The 26376-nt window shown below is 35.0% G+C and overlaps 2 protein-coding genes across 3 annotated transcripts in view; one reads left to right on the top strand and one right to left on the bottom strand.

The window, feature by feature from the left end:
• Nucleotides 1-204: 204 nt before the first annotated feature.
• Nucleotides 205-22564, top strand: LOC149803074 (ribosomal RNA-processing protein 7 homolog A-like). The gene is made up of 8 exons (XM_089952647.1): nt 205-319; nt 3695-3834; nt 5606-5731; nt 6348-6471; nt 6768-6865; nt 8225-8374; nt 16736-16784; nt 21570-22564. The coding sequence occupies exons 1-8, from the start codon at nt 271-273 to the stop codon at nt 21653-21655; spliced, it is 822 nt and encodes a 273-aa protein (XP_089808773.1). The 5' UTR covers nt 205-270; the 3' UTR covers nt 21656-22564.
• A 353-nt stretch (nt 22565-22917) lies between these two features.
• LOC149803073 (integrator complex subunit 15-like) overlaps nt 22918-26376 on the bottom strand; it is a 32665-nt gene continuing 29206 nt past the window's right edge. For both annotated transcript variants that reach the window (XM_089952646.1, XM_089952645.1), the window contains one exon: nt 22918-23919. In XM_089952646.1, coding sequence (XP_089808772.1) covers nt 23856-23919 — 64 coding nt within the window. In that variant the 3' untranslated portion in view covers nt 22918-23855. The remainder of the gene's footprint in view (nt 23920-26376) is intronic.

The following is a 26376-nucleotide window of genomic DNA, read 5'->3' as shown; positions in this document are numbered from 1 at the left end:
TTATTTAAGCATAGTTTTGAATACAATTTTATGTGTGCATATTGTGTAACTTTTACGGATAAGTATGCACATTTGCTATATATTTTACACTCATCATGGAGAAAACCTTTCTAAAAAAGTAAAAGTCATATTTAGAACCTAAATTTTGAAATGGTACCTTTATATGACAATATCAACCATAGCCCGGGCTAAGTTTACTTCTTTTTATTTTCACACAGTCCGTTTTCATTCGTTTGGAGTACATTGCAGTTTTAGGCTAGACCTTTCAAGATGTCAACCTCCAGCAATTATGGATCGGTTATTATACAAGGTTTTTCGGGTAATATCTGCCTATCAGGCATACAATATAAATACATACACAAGGAATGTTTATTTATATATAATGTAATGCATATGTTTATAATTTTAATAGAAACAAACCCTCATTTGTATTGCTTGGTAGGAATGCCTGTCTGATACCTGTTTCCAAGCTATAAACGTATTTTCGAAGTTTCCTTTGTCACAACATAGCGCTGGAACTGTGTTAAAGTTTGTAACAACTCTTTCGGATAAAGCAATGCATCAGAATAATAGATTATTGCGCTGACTTGAATAAACTTAGAGACTACACCAGATGGTGCTGTGCATTAAAAAAAAACAGTAAGAATTTTTTAAAATGTGATGCTACTTGGGCTTCTGAAATAAAACTTCATCTTCAGCTGGATAATAATAAGATTCATCATAGTTAAAACTATTCACTGCACAGCCAGTTACTTTATTGATTTTAGATATGTCATTTTTAAGAAAATGTTTTTAATGGTTCAGTACCATGCCCCTCACCTTCACTAGTCCTACAACAGACATAGCACATGTTGTTTTTGTTTTAGTGCTATGTCTAACTATCCAAATAACAGCCTTGTATAGCATGTTCCAGTTTCGTTGACATCAGTATGTGCAATCGAAGTTTCAGAAACATCTCATACACTTGGCAGCCTATACTCTTCCACTAATTTATGTGTAATTAATATACTTACTGTGCTGTCTTTATCCTGGCGGAATGAAAATATGATACTAGCAAATGGACGCATTTTCACTTTCCATTGACGCACATTTGCAGTGGTAGTTGAGGTATGCTGAAGTAAGTTCAAATAGGTACATATTGGGGATATGTTTCTTGAATGAAATGAACCATTCCTTAAAGTTCCAATATGCATATAATTTTTTATTCATTTCGTTAAAGAATAATATTTCAACTTAACCCGATTTCAGCATTTCTGGCTTTCATCGCCTTCCAGCCAACTGAAATGTAGGCCAACAAAACTTGAAAACAGGTTCATTTCTTTTGTGAGAATTTTAATTTATTAGAGAAAGACATCAGAGTAAGTAAAGTCTGACTAAAACATTATGACTTTGTACAAAAGTGTCATTATTTTAGTTGTCAATTGTGTGAAATATTCCTGAGAATTTTACTTTCATAACAATGCTAGTCGACATCAAAACATGCTACACAGTGCTCTTGTTAGTCTGTAAGACCTTGACTCCCACAACTTAAATATCAGTGTCATGGTCTTACATGTAGGACTACACTTTCACTAGCTGGAGTCATCAATTAATTTTGGTCTACCACAACCTTTATGCAAATGTTACTAGCTGAACAGTATCTTCTGCTCTATTGTCAGAATGGATGCAGTGGAAAGTAGTTGATCCAATCAGATTACTCACTTTATTTACTGATGAAGATAGTTGCAAATAATCATGACCTCAGTAAATGACACATCACAGGTCAGTTTCTCCAATTCAGACCATTTGCATTCATATTTCCTTCCAACTTGAGGTTTTTGGATATATAGAAGCTATCATACACTTAATATGTGTAATGAGCTTTCTCATTGGTTAATTGATTGAGGGGGCCCCGAGTGACCGAGTGGTCTAAAGCGCTCTCCGTTATGGATTACTGCCATCTCACCTGTGTCTGCGTTGGTTCAAGTCTCGGATTCAGCCAATGTGGGTATGTGAGAAAGCTTGCCAGTAGCTTGTCATGGGTCGGTGGTTCTTTCCGGATTTTTCCCGGGTTCTTCCTCCACTATTAATACTGGCCACCATGTATATCCTATCATGTGCTGAAAAATGGCATTAAACCCTACAACAACAACAACAACAACAATTGATTGAGCTTGCTATGGGTAGTACATCTTCTGTCCACTGTTTTGTCTAGCTGCATATGCCAATAGTTGAGGTGGATTAGAGACTACTCCTGGTCTCATCTGTGACTCCAGAGTCTTATTATATCACTATTCTATGGACTTTCAGTAGCTGCCTACATGTTGAACTCCAAAACAATACACATTTCACAATGAAAAGTTCCCAATACTAGGGAGGGTCCTATCATTCCTAGTTTGGTAAAGTTTTCATTCCTTATAATCACTGGCAGAAAGTAAAAATAATCGTATGTATATATTAAATGCATATTTTTTTTTAACAAATCTTGTTCTTAAATTTAATTTGCTTATAGTTGGGTTTTGTGGTCATCAAAGTGACTATGCTATGGATCATTGTCAGTATTAAAATTGTAATTTCTTCAGGTTTTATATGTAAAGAAATACATATCTTGAATCAAGTGTACTTTTTCTGACTGCAAAAGAACAAGAAGAAAAAAGTTTCTTCATCCTATATTCTGGATTGCTTTATGCAACTTTATTTGAAAATTTGTCATTAATTTGCACAGCAGCTTCCTTCTTTCCATTGTCATTCTATTCTGAACTGATGTAACTTAATTTGGTTGATGCATCTGCTTATGAAGAGAACCACACTATCCATTTTTTTTAATATCGTGGATGCATACAAAATGTTTTAATTCAGAATCTTGTACTTTTATGCAGATTTTAGAAAATTTTAAAGGAAATTTGATCTGGATTTGTATGTTTTCAACAGTCATATGTAATCTTCTGTTGCTGTTCTCTGTTCTTCTCTCTTGAAGGAATTCTGTGTATAGTATATTCATTTTGTATTAAGCTGTTAATGAAATCACTGGTTCTTGATATTTTTGTGATGATAACTACCAATGAAGAATTATATTCTGGTGCATTAGTCACATGTTTAGTCTGCCTTTACTTACTTTGGTAGCACAAGGGCATTGATGGTTTTCAAAGAGAAAATGTAAATCATTTCATCTGAAGATCCAACCCCATGTTAGATATTTGAATAGCTATGTTGGGGTTAGAGTCAGAATGTAACATACAAAGAGTAGATTGCTTTATACAGGAGCTAGCTAATTAAGCAACATTTTATTGAGCTCTGAATGTCTGAAATGTGGATAATTTACCTACTCAGAAATAACAATTAAAACTTGATCTTGTCTCATAAAAAACTCCAGTATTGTGGTATTGTTTTTAAAGAACATACTTCCGACATGCAGAATTGGCTAGTAACACAGGGGCCAAATCATTCATTTTCTTCAAATCTAAATTATCCCCAGCATTCATTTTGACTTTTGTATGATATAATGAAAATAACATCGCTGCTATATAACTGTATAAAATTATAACATTAATTGATGTTTTTGTAAAAAGGTTAAGCGGATCATAGAGATAGTGTGTATTGAGATGATGAGTTGTATTGGTATGTTATGCTTGACTTTTTCATTATGAAGTCGCACATGTTTTGCTAGCTGGAAGTACATGATAATGATTATTGTCAATGGTTTTCTTTGATCTAGTTGTCCCAGTTAAATTCAGTGAGAAGAGTAAAGCAGCTCATTATTTGTACCTGAAGGAACATACTGTGAGGGACAGTGACGCACATAAACCAAAGAACAGAACTCTGTTTGTTCTCAGTGTTCCACCCTACTGCACAGAGGTAACAAGTTATTGATATGACTGTATGGTCTTCAATTAAGTAACAGAAAAGACCAAAAACCAAAACTTTTTGTAAAATGCAACAAATAATTTATTTCCCAAGAATTCAGTGTGAAAATTTAAACAGAACTTACATTATTGTGAATTAAATCCTAAATAGTTATGAAAGTTCTATCACAAGTCCAATTGTATGAAGTTTCATTTGAATTCTAGTGGTATTTTAAAAACGTTAAGATATTGAATGTGTTGATGTGCCTGTATTCTTGAATGTGCCTATGCTATGAATGTGATGATGTGCATAATCCAAAATATCCTTGTCAGAATTTACTACAATACCAAATAAATGTTCCAGTCAAAGAATATTATTGAACACTTGTAATTCCAGTGAATAATAATTTTGATAAATAAATCCACCCAAACTGAAACTTAATTCTACAATAAGACTGATTCTGCTGTAGAAGTTAATGCAAGAAAGAGTAATTCTTGAGGTAAACAACATCATTTAAAAAAAGCTAGGACACAGTAATAAAACCAGGATGTGGGAAAGTCTTCTGTATAAATCATTCAAAGTTGCCAACACATTTAGGAATTTCCAAGTGGAAAACCATATCCTAGACTCAGATTCAAATGAATATGTTTACCTCTAAATATAATGATCAGAATATTTAATTTACACTCATAGAGAAATATTACCTATGTATTGTGTTGTTTCCAAAATAAATGTCACTGGTCAGGTACAACATGAACTTGATTTTGGACAAGGTCAGGTGCAACATACAGATATACATAACATACAAGCATTAAGAAAAGCCAGCAAAAATTGCAAATTATATATACATAATATTATCCAGTCATTGCTGTCAGTAGGTGCTTGAAACACATCCTGAATCTTCAAATGCTTTTCTTGGACCCCCCAGTTTTCCCAATGTGTGCACTTTACAGACTTAGCCATGGACCATAAGTTTTTGAAACTGAATTTAGTGTACTTTTACTGTTATAAGAACAAAAAGACCTAGTTTGTAAGGATATGAATAGAAATAAAGAAATTTAATGTAACAACTTAAAACCCACTGATGAGCTCTTTCTATTCTCACCAGGACCCTTAGTTGTCCAGTCAGGGCCCTCAGTTTCTGGAAACTGAGGGTCCATAACTTGCAGTGTTGAAAGCCTACATAGAGCTATCATCTGTAACTAAATACAGCAATTCTACTTTGTTCAAATAGACTTCTCAAGTCTATTGAAAACATGATACTTGGCTGAAAAACATAGAAAGCATATATGATCATCATGGCTGAAGAGACAAAAGATGATGAATTACACTGTCATAGATTATTTATCTATTAATTTTACCTGTAGGAATGGTTTTAGAGTGTAGTGAGGATTCTATATAAACAAAATTTTGCTCACGTTCAACTTGTAGAAATAACAAACAACATTTTGGTTAAAAAATATTGTGGTTTCAGCATTGCTGCCAGAGGCACATCAACAAATTAAGAATTGTGATAAATGTTTTGCTAATAACACAAAAATTGATGCCCACAAAAATAAATGAATATCAGGGTGGGGAGAACCATCTTTGTTGGCCATTTTAGAAATTAACAATAATTTTAGTGCAGATAAATTGTTATGTAAAGTATTATGTAATAAAATATTTGAGAAGAATACTGAGGTTTGTGTCACTTTTATTTTCTGTTATTGTGTTCAGTTTTGTTTGTACAAATGCATGATGTATTATTATGATTAGTGTAAAGCAACATCTGACACTATTTCAGGAATGTCTTAGGAGGGTATTTACTCAGTGTGGCAAGGTTCAGAGAGTTTACTTACACAGAAAACCTACAGCAGGTCTACCAGTATTGGACACTTCTAAATATTTTCCTGCCACCCCTCCCATTCAAGTAAGTTGTCTTACAGCATAACCAATCACTTCAGACTCCTGCTGTACTTTTAAGATCATATGATGTTAATTTCTAGTTATTGAATGGATAGAGGCTTGACTTTGTTGACAGTTGCCACAGCAACAGATTTGTGCCTTAAGAACTGTCATAATAATTGTAGAACTTAGATCTGTGATGTATTATTGAATGATATTCTAAAAGGCATTACAATGTATTCCTTTCATTTACATGAAACAGTCTTAATAACAAAACAGTGCTGAACATGTTAAAAGGTTTTGTTAGATTAAATGTGAAAATCCTTGTCCAAGCATTACCATTTTCCAAAAATGTGTTCCAAGAGCACCTGATATAATTATACAGTAATTCTGATGAGTAAGTATTTAGTCATATATTTTTATAAAAAGTTTCTTTTGTGCTCCCGCTCTCATGGAAGCCCATCACCTAATCAGGCTGCAATGCCAGACATCAATAAAACATTTCTTTTACCTGTATTTCTTTTCCTTTATGAGACCACCCCATTATAAGGCTGTCTTTTCATTGTAGAAAAAGTGACTTCATAAGAAGAGGAATGTTCATATTTATCAATCTAAATACTTTCTGCCACTTTTATTTTCAGGGCTTCAAGGTTGCTTACATTGTGTTCAAAGATCCCAAATCGATCCAGCGAGCTAAAAATTTGCCTTATGACAAACCTTTAATCCTATCAACACCGGATCATCCATTATTGATTGGATTGAACAGTAAGATATACATATTTATATATATTGTTTTTGTTTTCAAGGTTCTTATACAATTAGAATAATGCTGAAACATGCATGCATACATTCATACACACACACACACACACACACACACACACACACACTTCCCTTGATTCATGATAAAACAATGGTGTGAGTTGGTATGTATGTGCCTGCATGTAAGAGTGTTTGTATTTGTCAGTGTCTATATCTGAATGCTGGCATACATTTATTATATATTTAATAAATATTGTACTAGATCTTTGTAGTATATGTATTTTTACTTCCACTTTCAGAGTGGTGTAAGGAGTATGAGGAGAATGTTGTTGATGTCAAGGAGATGCAGACAGAGATTGACGATTTCATGGCTGAATTTGATCAAAAACAGGAGGAGGTAACTCTGTTACATACCAGTCTGTTTGGTGCAATGTTTTTTCACTTTGACTTAATACTACATGTAGGATCCCAGTCAGGGATCTGTACTATTGAACAAATGCTACACACTTGCCCCGCAAATTGATTACTAGTATCCTTGCAAAATTGTGCATTTTAGGTACCATTTATATTCGCTTATAAGATGAATTTAGCTGCAACCTTCCATGTTTATTTCTCTCTCAAGGTTTAAAAATTATAATGAATGTTTGAAGATGTGAAAAATTGATTATGATGCACTTGGAATGTAATTTTGATTAATTCTGCGATAACTTCACATAGCAATCAATACTGTGTCCATGTTTTCAAGTCCATATGCCCAACAACAGAAGCAGAAGCAAAAAAACAAAAACTTTGTGAGATAGAACAAATAAATAGAAACTGCCATACATCGTAGAGATGGAAATTAATCTTTGATCTTGAAATTTGACCAGATGCCATGTGCATCTCTGAAGTTATTTCCCCTTACTTTCTTGACAACAACAATAAACTTGCTGTGATGCATTGATGAATCAGACTTGCATTGTTTTCTGATAGTTCAGATAGTTTACAAATTAACAAAAATGTAATTTAGTGAGACAGATTAGGTCAACCAAATCCCTCCACTTGTTTAGATTACATTTATGTATATGATCAGTCTGTGAAAGTACAATGAATTTACAAATAGGGGGCGATGGTTAAAGTGTTGTGCCAGAGAATGAATTTAATCTTCTAAACTTTGATTTTGGAGAAGTTTTGGTATATAATAAAAACAAAATGTTCTTTCCTTCATTAATGCTAATATTTTTTATATTTTAATACTAAAAATTATATTTTAACTTGTGGCTTTGACACTCATTAAAATATTTAAAAAATTATACCACATGATGAAATATATCCAATACTAATGTAGGAAAATAAAAATATCATATACATACATGATTATGTAAACATTATGTGTGATATATTTTCGAGATAGTATGTCATCTTGTTGACAATAATTGATTTTTTATAAGAGTAGGGTGGAATAAAATACTGTTGAGGGTAAGTTCTATAGTATAAGTAAAGTTTTCTGAAAGAAAAATTGTTTTATAAGTAAATAGTTTGAATGGAAACCAGTAAGTCATCGAAGGATAATACTAATAGTAAAGCAGCAGCAAATCCAAAACTGAAAATGTTTTTATATTAAATTCAACAAAAAATATGTGGCCACCATGTTTATTTTGGAAATAAAAATATCTGGCAAGACTGATGAGAATTTCAGTATATATATATATATATATATATATATATATATATATATATATATATATATATATATATTCAAAATTCTTCTGTACAGGAATTGAGGAAAGCCAAAGAAAGTGAAGGAATACCAGATGAGGAAGGTTGGGTGACAGTCACAAGGCTTGGAAAGAAGAAGGGAATTCCAAGGACTGAAGCCTTAGATAAGAAAGGAAAGGAAAAAGAGAGGAAGAAAAGAAAAGAAAAGGTATCTATGATTTTGCTTTGTTTTTTTCATTTAGACACAATGAGACATAGCTTTTAAGGCAGGCATTTAGATTTCCATATTTATGATACAAATTTGTGCATTAACTGTTTGACATTGTCTTAATTGATTCTTTGAAAGTGTATATAGATTTTGGTTGACTATACTGTCTTATTGTTGCGTCAGTATTTGTGTCTGATTACTGGATTTTGTTGATGATACAGTATGGTAAAGTAGTTTGAATTTTACATCAATTCAACAATAGAACATTTGTATCCCACTGGTGTCATTGGCAGCATGGTCGGATTTGGACACATACATTAAGTTAAAAGTTGCATTTGCGCATTTATGTGTAAAGAAACACTCCTCTTACATTTCATGTATGCAAACTGATAGACCAATGGTTGATGATATTCAATGCTTAAACATATGATAATTTTTTTTATACAAGTTTTACCCATAAAAATTACTGGATCTTGGGTTACAAATATTTTTCTCCTTCTATGTTCCCAAATCACATTAATGCTTGGAATATATTCCTTACTACTGCCCAAATCCAGTCTTCCCAAAGGTGAAAATTTGTCCTTTCTGTCTGTATTATGTAGACAAAGGGCATTAGCTCTTGCTTTTTCCTCCCGCACCAATTTCAGGCATTTGCTGTGAACATTGTTCACATTGCCAACCAAAATCCTTTGGAAATTTGTGCCAATTTTACCCATGCATCAAGGATTTTGTTATTTTCAGATTCTACAGGTGGTATACAGTATACATTATTTTTCAAAGTTGATACTAATTATGTGATTTTTTTTACCTAAGTAGACCTAGGTTTTGTATTTTATGCCCACATGGCTCTTCACAACTACATAATAGTAGTAGAATGCATTGAAGTTCATGTTTGTGCACACTATTTATTTATCACTCCTGGTATAGTGATGGTCTATGGCATTCTTTGCACAGTTAACTATTTTAAAAAGAATTCTTTCTTTTCTTACTTTGTAATTGCGGAATTAGCTGACTAATTATGCTAAATGCAAGAATTCAAAGCCAGTGAGAAATCTCGTGACTCGTGCCTTGCATGTACAAAGTGTAAACATCAGCTACCTGCAGCATGTGCACCAGTTGGTCGAAGAATAGTATAATTCCTTGACCACTGATGCAACCAAAATTTGGTTCATGACAGGAATACCACTCAAACAGCTGCAAATAGATTTGACCATGCATACAGATACAAGTTCCAGTGGTTGGGGAGCCTAGCTGTTACTGGACATAAGCACTGTTAGTGACCAGTACGGTCCAGAGGACACAGGTATCCACATCATTCTCCTGGTGATGAAAGCTATCATTGAAACCTTTCATTTAGAAGCGACCATCTTCAGAACAAGGTCATGCTCATCATGTCAGATGACTGTGGTTGTGACGTGTCTCCTGCCAGTAGCTTCTCGTGGGTCAGTGGTTCTTCCCGGGGTTTTCCAGGGTTCTTCCTCCACTAGTTATACTGGCTGCCATGTATAGCCTATCTTGTGCTGAAAAATGGCATTAAACCCTACAACAGCAACAATAACAACAACAGACACTCTGTACAGCTTTTGCTGGATTCACCCAGAAATTTTATGTGGTAACAAAATCTCTGTTTCTTTTTCCCAGGCTTAACCATACTGCCTCCAGTTGTGCTCTTCACAAGTTAAGAGGTGGATTAACCTTCATATGGGGTATCCAGTTTTCTTCCCTTGAAGGTCAACAAAGGCATAGGTAGGATGCCCTACATTCCCTCTGCCTATTGCCTGTTCTCCTAATGTCAGTGTGATAGGGTAAAGCATTCAAAGGAGAAAACAAATTTTTCAGTCATTTATGTTTCTCATAGAATAATTACCTGGTCACATTACCTTAATACCATCCTGTCCTTCCTGCAATGCAAGCATTCCTTTACACAATGTTCCACTTCAGCTTGAAACTAGTGCCACCTGTAGATGGCAGGGGGAGGTAATGAGCATTTACATAATTAAATGTTTTTGCCAGAAGACTTATTAGATTCAGTTGGTCTTAAATGAAAATGGTACCAATTATGGCCACCACTCAGTGGCACTCCAGTGGCATAGTGGTTAGATTGTCCACCTCGGAAGTGGGAGGTCATGGGTTCCAACCCCGGTCAAGTCATACCAAAGATTTACAAAAATGGTACTTTCAGCTGCCTCGCTAGGCACTCAGCATTAAGAGGTTAGTGTTAGGACTGGTCGGCCTGGTGTCAGAATAATGTGACTGGGTGGGACATCATGTTACATGTCTGCGGCATGATGCCCCACTGCTAGACATTACTATAGACTGCCACTCTACAGACATTGTAGCGATATGACTGAAAAATTGTTAAAGCCACGTTAAAAATTCTAATCACACACACACATCACATGCATTATTTGTACCACAGCAGCCAATATGAAAATTTTGTTCTCACTGAAGAATGTCAGTGATGGTTTCGACACCTGATATTTAAAAGGAAGAAACAGTCTTATCTTGTATTCCTGATAGGTACTTTTGCCCAGTAGAGCATCAGTCTCTTTGAGTGACCCTTGTTATTGTCTCATATTATTTTGTCATGGTCAGGCTGTGATTTCACAGTATGTCAGCACAATACTGGTTATATAAAGTGCAGATTAAAAGTTAACATCATAAATTTTTAAAAGACTACAAGTTGAAACACTCGCAAAAAAAATCTTAAGGGACTAAGATCACTTTAGTCTTAATTTATTTTCTTAATCATCAGGTTTACAATGGCTAATGGAGAAAGTAGAGGGGATCCAAATATGTACTGATTACATTCTGATTGTGTTTTCAATTGCATTTTGTGGATGCATATCTTTGGATTCTACATTTTGATTCTATTATCCCCGCCCCCTCCGAACTGTTCTTCTGTAGATTTGTTAGGGGAGATATGGTGTTTAAACTAAAATATGACGACACTATACCTCACCAGACAATGCTATAAGAGAAAAGTTCCTAAGAAAGAAGGCAAAGACAAATTTTTAATCACATGACCCTATCAGATAACATTAGATAACAGAGGTCCCAAGATAATTTTACACTGATAATGTTTAGTAGCTTTCAAGTAGATCTTTTTCTAGGCTGTGCTGTTGTTTGCCAAAACAAAAATGGCATCTATTCATGTGGCATAAAGTATCGCATGGCAGTAGTGCCAACTGGAATTAAACTGGTACCCATTGCCAGCTATGATATCCCCGAGTTACAGTGCAATGTGTTCCATTTCAGTTAAATAAATTTATGCTGTTAGGCAATAGGATCTTGAACAGTAATGAGCACCCTGCTCTATAGTCATCCCATCACATCCATCTCTGTAAAAAAAAATTGTTTTTCACTGGATACTTTTACTGGGAATTCACAGATTTTAACTAGATATAATTGAGACCTTGAAAAACCTGGATTTCCAGTTGTGTGTTTCACCTTTACAGTTGTTATGGAACCTGATTCTCATTCTACTATGTTTTGTTACCGCAGCTTAATTGTACAAAGGATTGTTGAATTTCAAACAAATTTGGTACATACATTTTTTTTTCTTCAAAATTAAAGCTGTACCGATTAATCAGCCATACTCATAATCTGGCCAATTATTAGAACAATCGGTATAATTGGTATTGGCAGAAATAATCAGTGCTGATGTAAACAAATTTTCAAAATATAAATTAATCTTGACATGTCTTGAATTTTAAATCAGAATTAAATAGTGGAAATTAAGGAATAAACATTTGATTTGGGGGTTAATTGAAAGACAGTATATTCTTAAAAGTAAATACTTTTTAACACACTTGCTGTAAACTACTGCTGATTGTCTGCATTCACAACAAATTATCAATACCATTCATGCACTCGTGCCAGTCACAGCAGCCAACCAGCAAATGAGGCCTTGTGTGGCTGTTGAACTCCTAGCATACACATCAGCACATGGCTAGGCAGATTAGATAGCTAGTGAAATTTCCAACTACATGTACTACGAAACTATGACTCAGTATAGTTAATCTGTTCTTTAGCCAGTCCTGCATTGCTGCTAATCAACGAATAGCGGTCACATGTTGAAGCAGCTAAACGCTGACATACAAATATTATGCAGCATTGATACTGACATGACAGCGACATTACCCCTGGACACCCAGCTGCTGAGCTGCTTCAGCGTGCGACTCGCAATGTGGTGCGTGCATCCATCCAGCCACATGGACAACTTAATAATAACTTACTTGATTTCAAACATTGTTTCAAGTACGCGAATTGATTGGATCATTAATATTGACTAGTGATTGTCCACTTTTAAATATACTACCAAGCCTATGCAAAATGTCGAACTCGAAATGCTCAAGTTTAGTCTGGAATTACTTCAAAGTAAATACATTGACAAGTCCAAAGCAAATTGCACACTTTGCAAAGCATGCATTTCCAGAGGTGGAAAGGATTCTAAAAGCTATATGACATCAAATCTTGTCCAGCACTTGCGCTGCAAGCACATCATTGAACATGGCCTGTTTCTGGCAGATAGAAAAGAAAAGGATGCTGCGCAGTTAACCTCAGCAACTGTAGCAATTCTCTGACTCGCCATTTGCATTTGATGACCCGAGAGCTATTCATTGGCACAAAGCTGTTTTTGAAGACATTGGATTTCGACGTCTGATGGCCAAGGCAGAACCGTGCTATAAAATTCCAAGTCAGAAGTACTTTTCCACATATTTGATACCTGACATGCATAAGGCGATACAAAGCAAGGTGCAGGATTTAGTTTCTGCCAAATCTGACCTTAGTTTGACCTCTGATGCGTGGTCAGACCAGTCATTGGCGTAGCCTTGAGTCTTAAGAAACACTGGCTGATGGAAGACTTTCAGTGGAAATAGTTGATTTTAGCAGCAACGCCTCTTGATGAATCACACACAGGAGAATATTTGGTGAGCAAACTGGACAAATTATGCGAGGAATACAACATTCCCAAAACTCATGTCCATATTCTTCCGTGTGACAGATGTGTAAACATGGTTAAAGCAATGCGCCTTGCTGAAATCAACAGCATTAGCTGTTTTGCACAAATGCTGCAGCTTGTTGTCAGTGATGGCATTCTGTTGCAACATGCTGTCCAAGATGTTTTAGCGAACTTGCGATCCATAGTCAGCAAGTTCCGGCACTCCATCCTGGCACAACAGCAGCTCGAAGAGCAGCAGGAAAAATTTGGCGTTGCTCATAAGAAACTCATCCAGGATGTCCAGAAATGCTGTTTAGTGGAGCAGGCCTTTCTATGGATTGTTACTTGGCAAGAAGGGATAAATGTTACTGCTGCTTAAATACAACGTACTTCAGCTAGGCTTTCAGTATTAGCTGCAGCTAGTGTACAGTGACTTTTAACGTTAGTCTTAAAGCATGGATATTATTAATTTTAATTATTATTGGGCTATCGTTATTAATATTGTTTTAGTCATTTATTGAAGTCTAGTAATGGCAACCTGTATCACTGAACATAAGTTAAAAGACTAACTTAATACATTTTCATTCATTTATATCTTAAATTGGCAAACCATAGGTTTTATTAGTGTTAGTTTTAAAGTTTTTCAAGTTTTATGTTTGTGTGATCATTGTTTTCTATAAATAGCAATGTACTTCTTATCCAGTTTCTGTTTATTTTTGTATAGAAGTTCAAATTCACTTGCTGCATAAACAACCTTGTTATAACTCACACTGCAAAATACTTGCTTGCATTACGCTAATAGGTTTATGTTTCTGATCTAGTCATTGTTAAAATAAACCCAAATAATAATGAAATAATTGGTATCTGCAATTTTAATAAACGGCTATATGCGGTATCTGCATAATGGGCAATTTAATGAACGGCTCTATGCGGTATCTGCATAATGTGCAAAAAGTGATATCGGTACAGCTTTATTCAAAATGTTTGTATACTTGTCCATGTCAGTAACATTGGACATTTAGTAAAACAAATTATATTACCAGTAATATGATTATTGCCTGAACACTATAGGTAATGGTGATTTTCAAAACAACATATGTATGTATAAATACATGTTATCATGAACTAAAAATAAAGATAAATTAGTAAGTTTTACCATTTTATGAAAGCATCAGTCCAGCTAGTGAATCAGAAACTTCACTTTTATGTAAAAACACCTTTGTTCAAGGGGCCCCGAGTGGTCTAAAGCGCCGTCCGTTACGGATCACTACCATCTCACCTCTGTCTGTGTGGGTTCGAGTCTCGGATTCAGCCAACATGGGTATGTTAGAAAGCCTGCCAGTAGCTTCTCGTGGGTCGTTGATTCTTTCCGGGGTTTTCCTGGGTTCTTCCTCCACCATTAATACTGGCCGCCATGTATAGCCTATCGTGTGCTGAAAAATGGCGTTAAACCCTACAACAACAACAACCTTTGTTCAATAACTTAATAACTAGTAAATTAGTCTTTTATTTATTTGGATAGAAAGAAGTTTTAAGTATTCATGTGTATTTGATTAAGTGTTATTCAATTAGTCAACATACGGGTATAGAAAAATAACTTATGGATATTTCTAAACCGTTTACTCCCACAGATAGAGAAAAAAACTGTTCTTTTCTTTTCATCCTTTAATTGCACTGGACAGGCAACGCTTGAATTAATTATGTATGAGGTGTGATTAACATGAATTTATTACATGGCGCTTTTGTTATTACACATTTGTTATTTAAAATGACCACCTTCATTGCATCAGGTGATAAAATCATTTTATTTGACTTGATTTTCTCGTGCATACCATGCAAATCAAACACAATAACCAAGAAGAAAGGAACATTATAACTTAGCCTTTTAATTACATAGTAATTACAAATTTGCTCAGGATAATAATCTCGAATGTTCTGAACAACAATTTTATCCAAGAATGTAATAAACAATCTATATTTTGGTTCCTTATGGATGAGACCTTCAATGAGTTGTATTTCCATTTTTGTCACAACTTACAAGAATTATGTCTCCATGGTTCTGGCTGTCCTCCTGGCTGGTTTATGCAGCATAGTTCAACAGGGCTTGTTGGATTTTAAACAAATTTGTCATGCAGCTTCATATCGACATTACTTTGAATAAATTTTATAAACAGTTGTCAGTGTTATTATTTACAAGAGTTATGCCCCATTGTTGCGTATCCTTTTGACTGTCCCATAATTGCCTATCCTTTTGATTGGTAAAGTGTAATTTTATCAAGATTTGCTGGATTTCAACAAATGTGGTTTATGGCATTGTCTTCATGAAGCCTTCACTGATTAAATTTCCAGCTCCAATGAAATCATATACTGGAGTTATGCCACCTTACTGCCCATTCTCCTGAATTTGGTTTCCTTGCATAACTTGACCAAGGAATGTTGGACTTCAACCAAATTAAGGTTTGTAGCTTTCTGTTAATGAGACCATGAATAAGTTTGGGTTTTTCTTCTGCATCATTTAGATTGAGTTTTGGCCTTGATTTTCCATCTTCTTTGCTGTTGTTATTTGCAGCAAAACTTTACTAAGAAATTTTAGATTTCACGGCATCACAGATATTATTACAGTCCTCCAATTTTTGCCTTCTGCTACCTTACTTTACCAAGGATTATTGTATTTCAGCCAAATTTGCCATGCACGTTTGTAATGATGAGGCCTTGAGTGGGTTTAATTTTCAGTGTTCCACATTATTATTTGGAAGAGTTGATACACCTGGTTGTCCGTCCTCCTGGCTGGTTTCTACAGCATTAATTTACCAAGGTTGTTGGATTTCATTCATAATTGACATACATCTTTATACTGATATGGCCTTGACTGTGATTTGGATTTGTAGAATTCCATGTTTGGCTGTTCCAGTAAAATGTACTTGCAACCCAGGCAAGGCAGTCTAATGGAAACATTTTATTTCATAAATTTATAATTGAATTGTAAGAGGTAAAATACAGAAGGTAAAGGATTAGAACAAACCCAATGCATTAATATGTTCTTTGAATATGAAGTAGTCACTAATATATGCAGCTTTGATTTTTGTATCATTGTCATATAAACTCGAGTAATAATGGTACCCTGGTTGCAGTGTATCTTTAAGTGGAATAGCCCTTATCTGTTGCAACTTTAGTTTCCATGTAACTAAATGGATAAATACTTAATAGAACTGCAATAATCTATACTCATAAGGGTTCACATAAGTCTAAGTTTGGAAAACCATGTTTGTATTTGATTGCATCAAACATATTTTGATTGAGAAACAAGGGAAATTTCAATAATGAAGTTAAGATAATTAAGGTCTAACATTATATTTCAATCATTGCATCAAATTTTAGATGTCTAAAATCTAACCAATTTTTTTTCTTTTCTTCAGGAATTATTGAATTTCTACACCTTCCAAAACAGAGAGAACAAGAGAGATGGTAAGTGTGATGTACAATCTTAAGAGTACACTCATTTTCTGTTATTTGGACATTTGCTTGTCTAGATATGGTATCATAGATGTGTTTTCACTCTTGTTCTCACAAGTGAATGTTCTTTTCTCTTCACTTTAATTGTTGATTTTTGGACAGTATGATTCTGTGTATGTACATATACAGTAGTATTCAGATGCTGAGAGCCACATCTCTACAGTCTCAAGCCTTAAGATATAACTGGGAATATGACTACGAATTGAAGGTAGTGGAGATAGTGGTTGTTGTGGGGGTGTATGTGTATTATATTGTGATAATCTGTGCAATCAAGTAACTGAAACCTTCCAATCGCTTTTTTGCTAATAAGATTAACCAATTTTGTATGTCTTTAGAGTCTGATCTCCTGGAATTAAAAATAATTTTCAACAAGGAAAGAAGACATGTAAACTGCAGTCTTTAATAAAATTAGTAACCTGTCACAGAGGTCTCAGAAATGCTTAATCACACGTATTTGGATGCCAATGTTTTATCTTGAATGCCAAAAGTCACTTTGGCAGGAATCCTCCATACGCATTTAATAGGTGGGTGGCAAAATTCATAGACTTGCCCGTCCTGCTTCAGCCACCTGCTTAGTGGGAAAATGTGTTGATTAATTAGCTGTGCTGATATTTACAATGACAGAATTTAGTGGCTGAAAGACCCATTGATGTACATGTTGCCATTATAAGAGTATGTCAAAAGAACATGATGCAATAGCTGGGTGGCATATTCAAAGGCTTTGACTGGCAGCTGGTTGGGACAATGTATTGATATTTACTGTGACTGAATTCAGAGGCAGAAAGACCCAGAGATGTACATGTGGTCATTTATAAGAGTACATCAAATAAACAAATTTATATTTTATTATTATGAATTTCTGAGCATAACGGAATAAGCAGTGCACGTGATCTCAGAATCAAGACATGCTGAGACTTAGACAAAATGCCAATCACAAATTTGGAAAGTATTTTGGGGTTAAATGGCAAACTGACAAAGACTGTAATGAGATTCAGAAGAGTACTCAAGTTGCTAGAACTGATAGTTCGGATGGGACAGTAGCTAAGTGTAAGAAAGTGTGATGCCTAGCTTAGTGCATGGAATAAGACATTCTTTGGATTGACAAAATTTAGTCTCACTCTGATGGACAACAAAAGCTATGTTGGTGTTATAAAGAATGTAGAAATTAAACTCAGTGGCAACCAATAGTTCTAATTTGCATAGTTTTTTGGGAGGGGACTACAGCTTCTGCTGGTGGGACTCCTATTTTTACCAAAATGGGAGTCCTGGACTCCTTGTTTTAAAATCCCAGCGAGACCACTGCCTGTCATATGAAAACACTGTTCTTGCAATTAGAAAGATAACAAGATATATACAGTAAAGCTCACACAATTTTTCAAAACTCTGCAATTGGTGGTTAAGAGATAGTCAAGGATTAAGTGAAAAGAACTCCACCATCTCTCTGCACGTCTGATGGAGTTGCCACAAGCTCTGCATGCCATGCTTTCTTGCAGAGTTGTATCCAGTGATGACTGCAGAATGGTTTTGATAATATTACTGCTTATTATCTCTGCAAGGATGCTCTAAAGAGGCCCAGAGAGAGAGGTGAATCATTATATCTTCACTTTTGTCTCTTTCTTGGGCAGTTTGCTCACTTTTTCATACTGAAAAAAACATTACTGATTTAATTATGAACATTAATGGATACATAATGCCAGGTCAGATTTGAGATAATATTAACCTCATGACAGTGCCTCATAACTGTATTAATACTACATTTTGCTCAATTAATCTAATTATTTTTTTTTCAATCCCATTATCAGAATCTTGATGCATTCATGTCGTTATTTCTGTTGCAGTTCACACAAGACACATTTTTAATGATCACCTGAAAGTCAGTGAAATTGTACTTTCTGCAATGAAAACACTTAACAAATTACAAAATCACATTCATACCCAACTGAGTGAAAGAAAATTGCACAAGATCCAATGGTTGTCTGATGCACAAGTTCTCAGTAACATAATTTACAATTTCTTCTGACATTCAGTCACAGCATGATAGACGGGTAGTTGGAACACGAGAAAGCATAGCTCTGGCAGTTGCTGAATGAACATGTGAAATAATAAATTATTGCTAAAAAAAGAAGCATTATTAAGATTATTAAGATTTTTTATTTTAATTTAACCTATACAGTTTTATATTAATTATTGAAATGGTCTGTTTTTTTCATCACAAGATGTCATCCTAAATTTATGTAGGTTGACACATACAATTTTCAAAGATAAATGTTCATGTGCAATAACCTAAACACATAACAGCAGCTTTTCGGCAGGTTTCTTTTAGGCTGTTCTTTTGTTTGATTGTTGTAATAGAAAAATAAAAAAAACTTATAAAATAATCTTTAAAGCTAGTATTTATGTTTGTAATTTGACCTTTTGTTGGTAGTAATTAGATGTACAACCCTGGGTCATTCAGCTCCACTTCTGTAGAACTCCCTTGTATCAAAATTAATTCCTGCCTTTTTTGTGGCTGTAAATCAATACATCACATACATGCCAAACACTATTCAAAGAAGTTAGTTTACATATTTGTTGTTGTCTCAATAATCAAACATGCCAAAAGTCACAAAGAGAATACTTCATTCTGTATCGAGTCAAAATAATTATAAGAAATCGATCAATGTTACCATTAGGTTATTGACATATCCTTTCCATTTGATTTGCTATTTTGTTGTGTGATGAAATTTTCCAGTATTATTTATTTGGCAATAAGTTCAAATTAATTACCAATATTTATCAGACTTCTGTTGTTAATGGCAGGACCATAATTGGGGATGTTGGTCAACATGTCAAGTCAGATGGCTGTCTCAAGCTGAAATAAACCATCTTTTGGTGCTAATCCTTGTCTGTATTCAGTAATAGTGTTGACTATAGTCACAGCCTTGATTTCTGTAAAATATGCTTATTAAAGTCAAGTCTTAATTTGAAAGAGACCATTTAATTTTCTAATGGGGGGGGGGGGTAAATTCTTTAATACAATTGGCTTCTTCTGATTTGTATTATAAAAAGAGATATTATTGTATTCTTTATTTTTCATGAAACAAATTTTTCTTGTGTTGAAAGGAAAAACAATACCCAGGTCAGAAAGAACATTCTAGTGCAATATATTAAATGGTCAGTGCCTTACAGTACATATGCAGTCATAACTGAACTAGTTCAGACTTAATAGTTGTGTATTGTAGCAGAAACACTCCCTTGGATACTCTACCCCCGAGTCTTGCTATCTCTGGTTCTTTAGGATAGGTCTTGTATTTGGAGTGATACTCCGCTGAATCTGTCTGAGGACTGGCATTCCAGAATGTGACAGATTTCTTCCCCATCGGGATACCATCTTATTTTTGGCTTCTTATCATCGACTGAGTTGCTTGGTCGCAGGGTTGCCAGCTGAGTCTTCCTCTGGTTGCTGACTTGGTCAGAGTTGCTGTGTCGCCAACTGGATTTTCCTCTGGTCACTGACTTGGCCGCAGAGTCACAGACTTCGTCTTCTTCTGGTTGCCGACTTTGTTGCAGAGTCACAGACTGTATCGCAGAGTTGCATCATTATTCAATTGAGATTGACAGTTAGACAAGAGTGTGAAATGATGAAAGAGTTTTCCTCAGTCAAGACATGTATTGTTGCAAGACCTCTGTTCCTTTGATGAGCCTTGCAGTGCCGGTCTTTTGGTCGACAAAAGACCTTGTCCCTACTCTTTTCTGATTCCCTGGCCTGGCCCTCAATAACTGACCAAATGTGCTTGCTCTGGTGGGGTGGTTATACTGCTTCACTTACAAGGGGACGTCTTCACACAATACTCCTTCCTAACACACAACCCCATAGCAGCCACAGTTGACACGTATATGTATCCAGACGGAGTCATGTGACCCAAAACTAAGACACTAGATGGTACTACAAAAAACGCTAATATTTAAAATCAGAATATAAACTTTAACAAAACGAAAATGACGTTTACGAAACAAAAATTAAAGTTCATGGGTTTGCCTGGTTACAAAATGTTCTGCATCGTGTCTGTGCCATTACTGCTTATGGATTAAGCATGTGGTTCACATTTCAGCATAAATTCAGTGTTTTCTGTTTGTTTGATTGCTTTTTTTAAATAACAGAAACAGTTGTCAGTTTTGGAATTGTCCATACCTTATACATTTACTTTTCCTTTGGTACGGTAGGATAAATTTATGTTGTTCAGGAGAAGCTGAACAAGTTGTTCCTCTTGTCAAGTCCATGCACAAGTTTGTTAGATTTCTTTGAATAAAGTAAAAGTGTAAAATTATTGCAATAGAAGCCAAACAACCATTACTGTACATGCACTGAATATACAAGACTTTTGAAATTGTATTCTTATTGTCCAAATATAGAATTGAAATAGAGATGACTAATTCTTTAATTGGTGTCTGGATGTAAATTGCATTTATCTCACTTTTCTTAGGTGGTCTTCATTCCTTGGCAGCTCAAATGTCGATCAGTAATGTTAACCAGCTTCTCCATGGTGGAGTTGCAAGTCGTATGCCTGCTGAGGGGGATTAAGTCCCCCACTGTGAAATGAGGCATTTTGAAAAATCGTGTGAGCTGTCCTCTGTGTGTATGTGTGCACATATAATTACTTGCTATAATACCTAGCTTCATTAACTTGACTGTTAATGACAGCACTCAAATTGTCATGCTTCTGTTTATTTTGGTTTGTTTTCTTTTGTCTTTTGCAGAAATTGCCAAGCTCCGACAGAAGTTTGAGGAGGATAAGCAGAGGATAGTGCTGATGAAAGCATCAAGAAAATTTCGTCCATACTGATTTTTTTCTGTTAATACATTATAATATTAGAATTCTGCTTAATGAAGTTGGCAGATCCTGAAAGTAATGTTTTTCCACCTGTGCTTCATTAACAGTTTTTGGTATGCAGCTTCACATTGACGAGACCTTGAAGAAGTTACGAGATCAAGTTTTATATGTAACAGTTTAGAGGACTTATGGCCCATGATTGTCTGTCATCCTGTCTTTTACATCCGAGCTTGACCTTACCAAGGATTGTTGGAACTGAGTCGAGTTTTCCATGCTGCTTTATACTGATGAGACTGTGTATGAGTTTTGAGTACTGACATTCCAGTTTCATATACATTAAGCATGCCCCCCCACCTTATTTTCTTTTCCCCATAATTTGGTTTTTGCTGCATAATTTTACTTAGGATTATTGGATTTCAACTAACTTGAACATGCACCTTTACACTTAGATTTTGTACAAATCTGATTTCTAACAGTCTGTAATTCACAAGAGTAGTAACCCTTGATTACCTCTCTTCCAGATTTGGTTTCTGTAGCACAGCCTGACAAAAGAGTGTTGGATTTCAACCAAATCTGGCATCAGATTATATTGATAAGACCACAGAGTTCACTTTAGTCTTCCACATCATTGATTAGTAGAGTTATGGCCCCTGATTACCTTATCTTACTTGCCGTGATTTCTGCTGCATTAATATACCAAGAATTGCTGGATTTATACAAAATTTATCTTGTGGCTTTCAGTTCACAAGACCATGAATGAGTTCAATTTCCAGCATTTCACATGATCATTTTGAAGACTTATGGTGACTGGATGCCTGTTTACTTGGATTTCACAATGAAAATTTCTTCATCTACAGAACAAACTGTAGTGAGTTGGGTCCTTTGCAGTCCTCCAATTAATAAACATTTCTATTATGCCTGTTTTTGTCTTGCATGTTTTTTTCATCTGGAGATGAACAATAAGCAAAGAAAAGTTTTTATTTTAATAAAAGTATCTTTAATGCATTACAGGACTGAATAGAAATTGAAATTTCTCTTCCAAGATGGTAATTTCCATAAGGCCATTCCAGTGAAATATACTTGGGACCCAGGGAAGACACTTCTAATGTGGGGTAGTCATTTTTATTTGAACTCTGGTTAATCAGAGCACCCTGGCATATAGCTAAAAAAAAGTGCCTTCCTTGGTAGCATGTATATTTGAATGGAACAGCCCCAACTTGACTTCCATGTATAATCCATCATTACTAGAATGAAAGAGAAATAAACAAATCAAATTCTGATGTATATTTATTTCTCTTCATATGCAAAATTAGATTATGATGAAAGTAGTATTATCTCTGGTATCATAAAGTACCATCAACTTAAAAAAATAATATCACATCTCTAAAGCATTTTTATTCTGACATAGATAATGCTTTTTAATGCACATCCAACTTGGTTCAACTGTCATCCTAAATCTCTATTCTTTTCTCACTCCAAGGACGTACATAAAAACACATGACCACCATGTGCATACCAGTAGTTTGATCCAAGTTGGGCAGAAGAGTTTTGTGACCAGAACATGCTTTGGAAATCGATGCTTACACTCTTCTCTGCACCAGTGTGGCCTTGAATATTAAACTGTCTTGATCCTAATGCCCTAACAAGCATTTACATTGTGAGATGGGCACAAATTACAACTTAAAGTGATATCAGGAAAAAAAAACTGCACCTTATGATGAGATTATGATTTATGGAAAATCTCTCTCAGCTATAAGATTCCAGCATTTACCAAATATTTTTAAATGTTGATGTGGTATACAACAACCAAACTGATGCCACTGAGTCAAATCAAAGTGAAACTTTACTATTTCCCCAATCTACACCTTGCTCAAGGTGTGGTTGTTTCATTTGCTGTACATAATTTACCTCTTATTTATGACACGATTCAGTTTGTAAGACATGCCTTTTTTGACATAAACCAATTAGATAAAACATCTTTTATGATCACTGTGATAATGTCTCACATGCTACATACTTATAATGAAAAAATGATAATGCAACTGAATGTGCTGCCTCAGCATGCACACTGGATAACACCAGATGTACCATGTGCCTGTTTGTTTACACAGTTATCGATTTTGCTCATTATTTATTTGGCATCTATGTTTCTGAATAACACTTATTTTGATGTCCAATCAGAACAGGAATCCTAAATTTCTGCCAATGTTATTCAGGAAATATCCATTGCTTCTCTCTTGATGACTGCCTGTCTCTTGGCAACAATATGCAGCAACCTGCAAAAACAAATATCAAACGATGATGAAAACATCTTCTGCATGCAAAATAGATCAGTTTATTAAATCTGAACAAATGGAAAAGCAAAAGAAAAAGGATGGATGTGTTGTGTCAGATTTGTGTGTGGATGTTTATTTTCACTTGACCATTCCAGTGGCCTAAGTGGTAAGAGTGTCTGCCACAGATGCAGGAGGTCACTGGTTCAAACCCCAGCTGAGTCATAATAAAGACTAATTTAAAAAATGGTACTAGCAGCTGCCTCGCTTGGCGCTAAGCATTAAGAGGTTAGTGTTAGGACTGGTCATTCTGGTGTCAGGATAATGTGACTGAGTAGGACATGATGCTACATGCCTGCAGCATGATGCCCCAGTGCTAGACATCACCATCAACTTCCACACTGCAGACATTGCAGCAATATGACTAAAAAAGTTTTAAAGCTATGTTAAAAATCCAAATCACACACACACACACACTCAAAGTCTAATGGCCTTGAATTTTTAGCAAGGCCAAGTGAACTAATGGTATGGCCCTGTAACCATCATCTGTCCATCAATGCTTGGTACCACTCTGAAGGCTATGATTCTGATCTAATTTGTTATCAAATGTGAAATACAGGTTTTTATCTAACAGATCTCAGACAATGGACTGAGCTTTTTATTATCCAGGAAGCCATATTTCTCTTCTATTTTAATCAAACATGGACATCAGGCTTATATTATCAAGATCTTTGGAGAATAGAATAATGAGTGTGATCCACACTTATTAATGAGATGATCTTGCATCTGACTGGTGAATTTTTTTTCACTCTAGAGATCATATTTTTTATCAAACTTGAATTACTGGTTAAAAATTCATAAATAGGAAGGCTTATTGAATGGAAAACTGCTAAGTAATGTTAAGACAGATGAGCAATGTCAGACCCAACTGTGCCTCTTCTTTGAAAACCTTGGCAACTGCTAAGGCAATGCAATGAAAATAACTAAAAGTTTTTAAAAACTATCAGTTAAGGAATACACAACAGTTTGAAATGGAGGAAAAACCTAAAATGAAAGAGAAAAATATTTATTGTTTTTTTGGTATTTTTTCTGAAATGGTACCCTGAAAATATTTTTTTTATATTTATTTTTTAAATACCTATAAAGGTCAATATATTCTAATTACAATGACATAAGCTGGTGACTGAAAACCGTGCTGACAGTTAAGAGACTCAGATTAGGCTGATGAGGTGTCCTATGCTCTTATGTATGAGCCAGAGAGCAGCTTGGTTGAATGAGTCAAACTCAATTTTAGGTCAGTGTAGGCTATCCATAGTGGTTGGCTAAATTAGTGTACTCAATATAGATACCGTAGTATCATTTATTTTCATTGGGCTCAATTTTCGTGGTTTTGTAAAAATACAAAAATCATTTTTGTGGGTACTTAAATTCTTGGTTTTGCCTGTCGAAGTTTGCATATTAGTAGGTATTTAATTTCATGGCTTAACCTCTACAAATACCCAAACTAAAGAATACAAAAGAATAAAACTATGCTGACACAAACGGTGGTCTCTTTAATGTTTAAAGCAATACTACCATCTGTATGAGCACAAATCAAAGACCCCGCAAGTTCAGTACTTACAGTGTTTTCAACCAAGTGAATAACGTCAATCGAAGCTGATGCAGCCAACAATACTAAAACAATACTTTCATCTCTATGAGTACGAATAAAACACCTGTAAAGATTAATCACTTTCGCCATGTTTTCATATGAGTGCTCAAAATCAAAGGAAGATGACATAGCCAACAACACTAGGCCAATCTGTTTTTAATGTACATATTAATGATCTCTTACTTAAACCACTGACCATCAAGTTGAACCATCAGTACACTCTGACAATTATGGTATTAACACAGTGGCTTAAGAATGGTAAACTTCAACTTAGACCCCCCTCAGTTCCTGGACTTCCTGACCCGTCAGAAGCTGCGAACACGGTGCAGGCGCTTGCTTACCAGGCAGCTAATGTTCGTGCCTGCCTCTTGTACAGGCCGACTTCAACCACTAGACTTAACAGTTTTAAAGAGTCCAATGAAGAATTAAAGTCACAGTTCAACAAGTGGTATGCTAAACAGGTCATGGATGCCATTACGGAAAAAGATGTTACTAGTGACTATCAGTGCATAGTATTAGTAAATCTTGCAACCTCATTAATCAAGCCAATTCACGCTGAATGGATAATTGTAGCTCACGCAACAATGAGTGAAAGATAGGACCTAATTATCAGTGGTTTTGAGAAAGCTGGACTTGTTTAATTCAGCAATTTGGGGATTATTTACCTGAGAAGAATTTGTGAGTACCCTAACATGAGACTTGATTGACATGATGTTGATACAGTGGCTATGTCCAAAAATCTGTGAAGTGTGAGCTTTAATACTCTGCTGTAATTAGTGTATATACACAATGTTTCATTAATAATAGTG

This window comes from Sinohyriopsis cumingii, chromosome 3 (assembly GCF_028554795.1).
Source record: "Sinohyriopsis cumingii isolate HCF-2022 chromosome 3, ASM2855479v2, whole genome shotgun sequence".
Lineage (NCBI taxonomy): Eukaryota > Metazoa > Mollusca > Bivalvia > Unionida > Unionidae > Sinohyriopsis > Sinohyriopsis cumingii.
Note: the sequence above shows the minus strand (reverse complement) of the source record. Positions and strands in the feature narration are given on the sequence as shown.

Excerpts from the sequence above, each read along its gene's own strand:
- LOC149803074 (XM_089952647.1), top strand. The coding sequence starts at position 271 with ATGTCAACCTCCAGCAATTATGGATCGGTTATTATACAAGGTTTTTCG. Across the intron at positions 320-3,694 it reads TATTATACAAGGTTTTTCGG|TTGTCCCAGTTAAATTCAGT; the intron begins GTAATATCTGCC and ends TCTTTGATCTAG. Across the intron at positions 6,472-6,767 it reads ATTATTGATTGGATTGAACA|AGTGGTGTAAGGAGTATGAG; the intron begins GTAAGATATACA and ends TTCCACTTTCAG.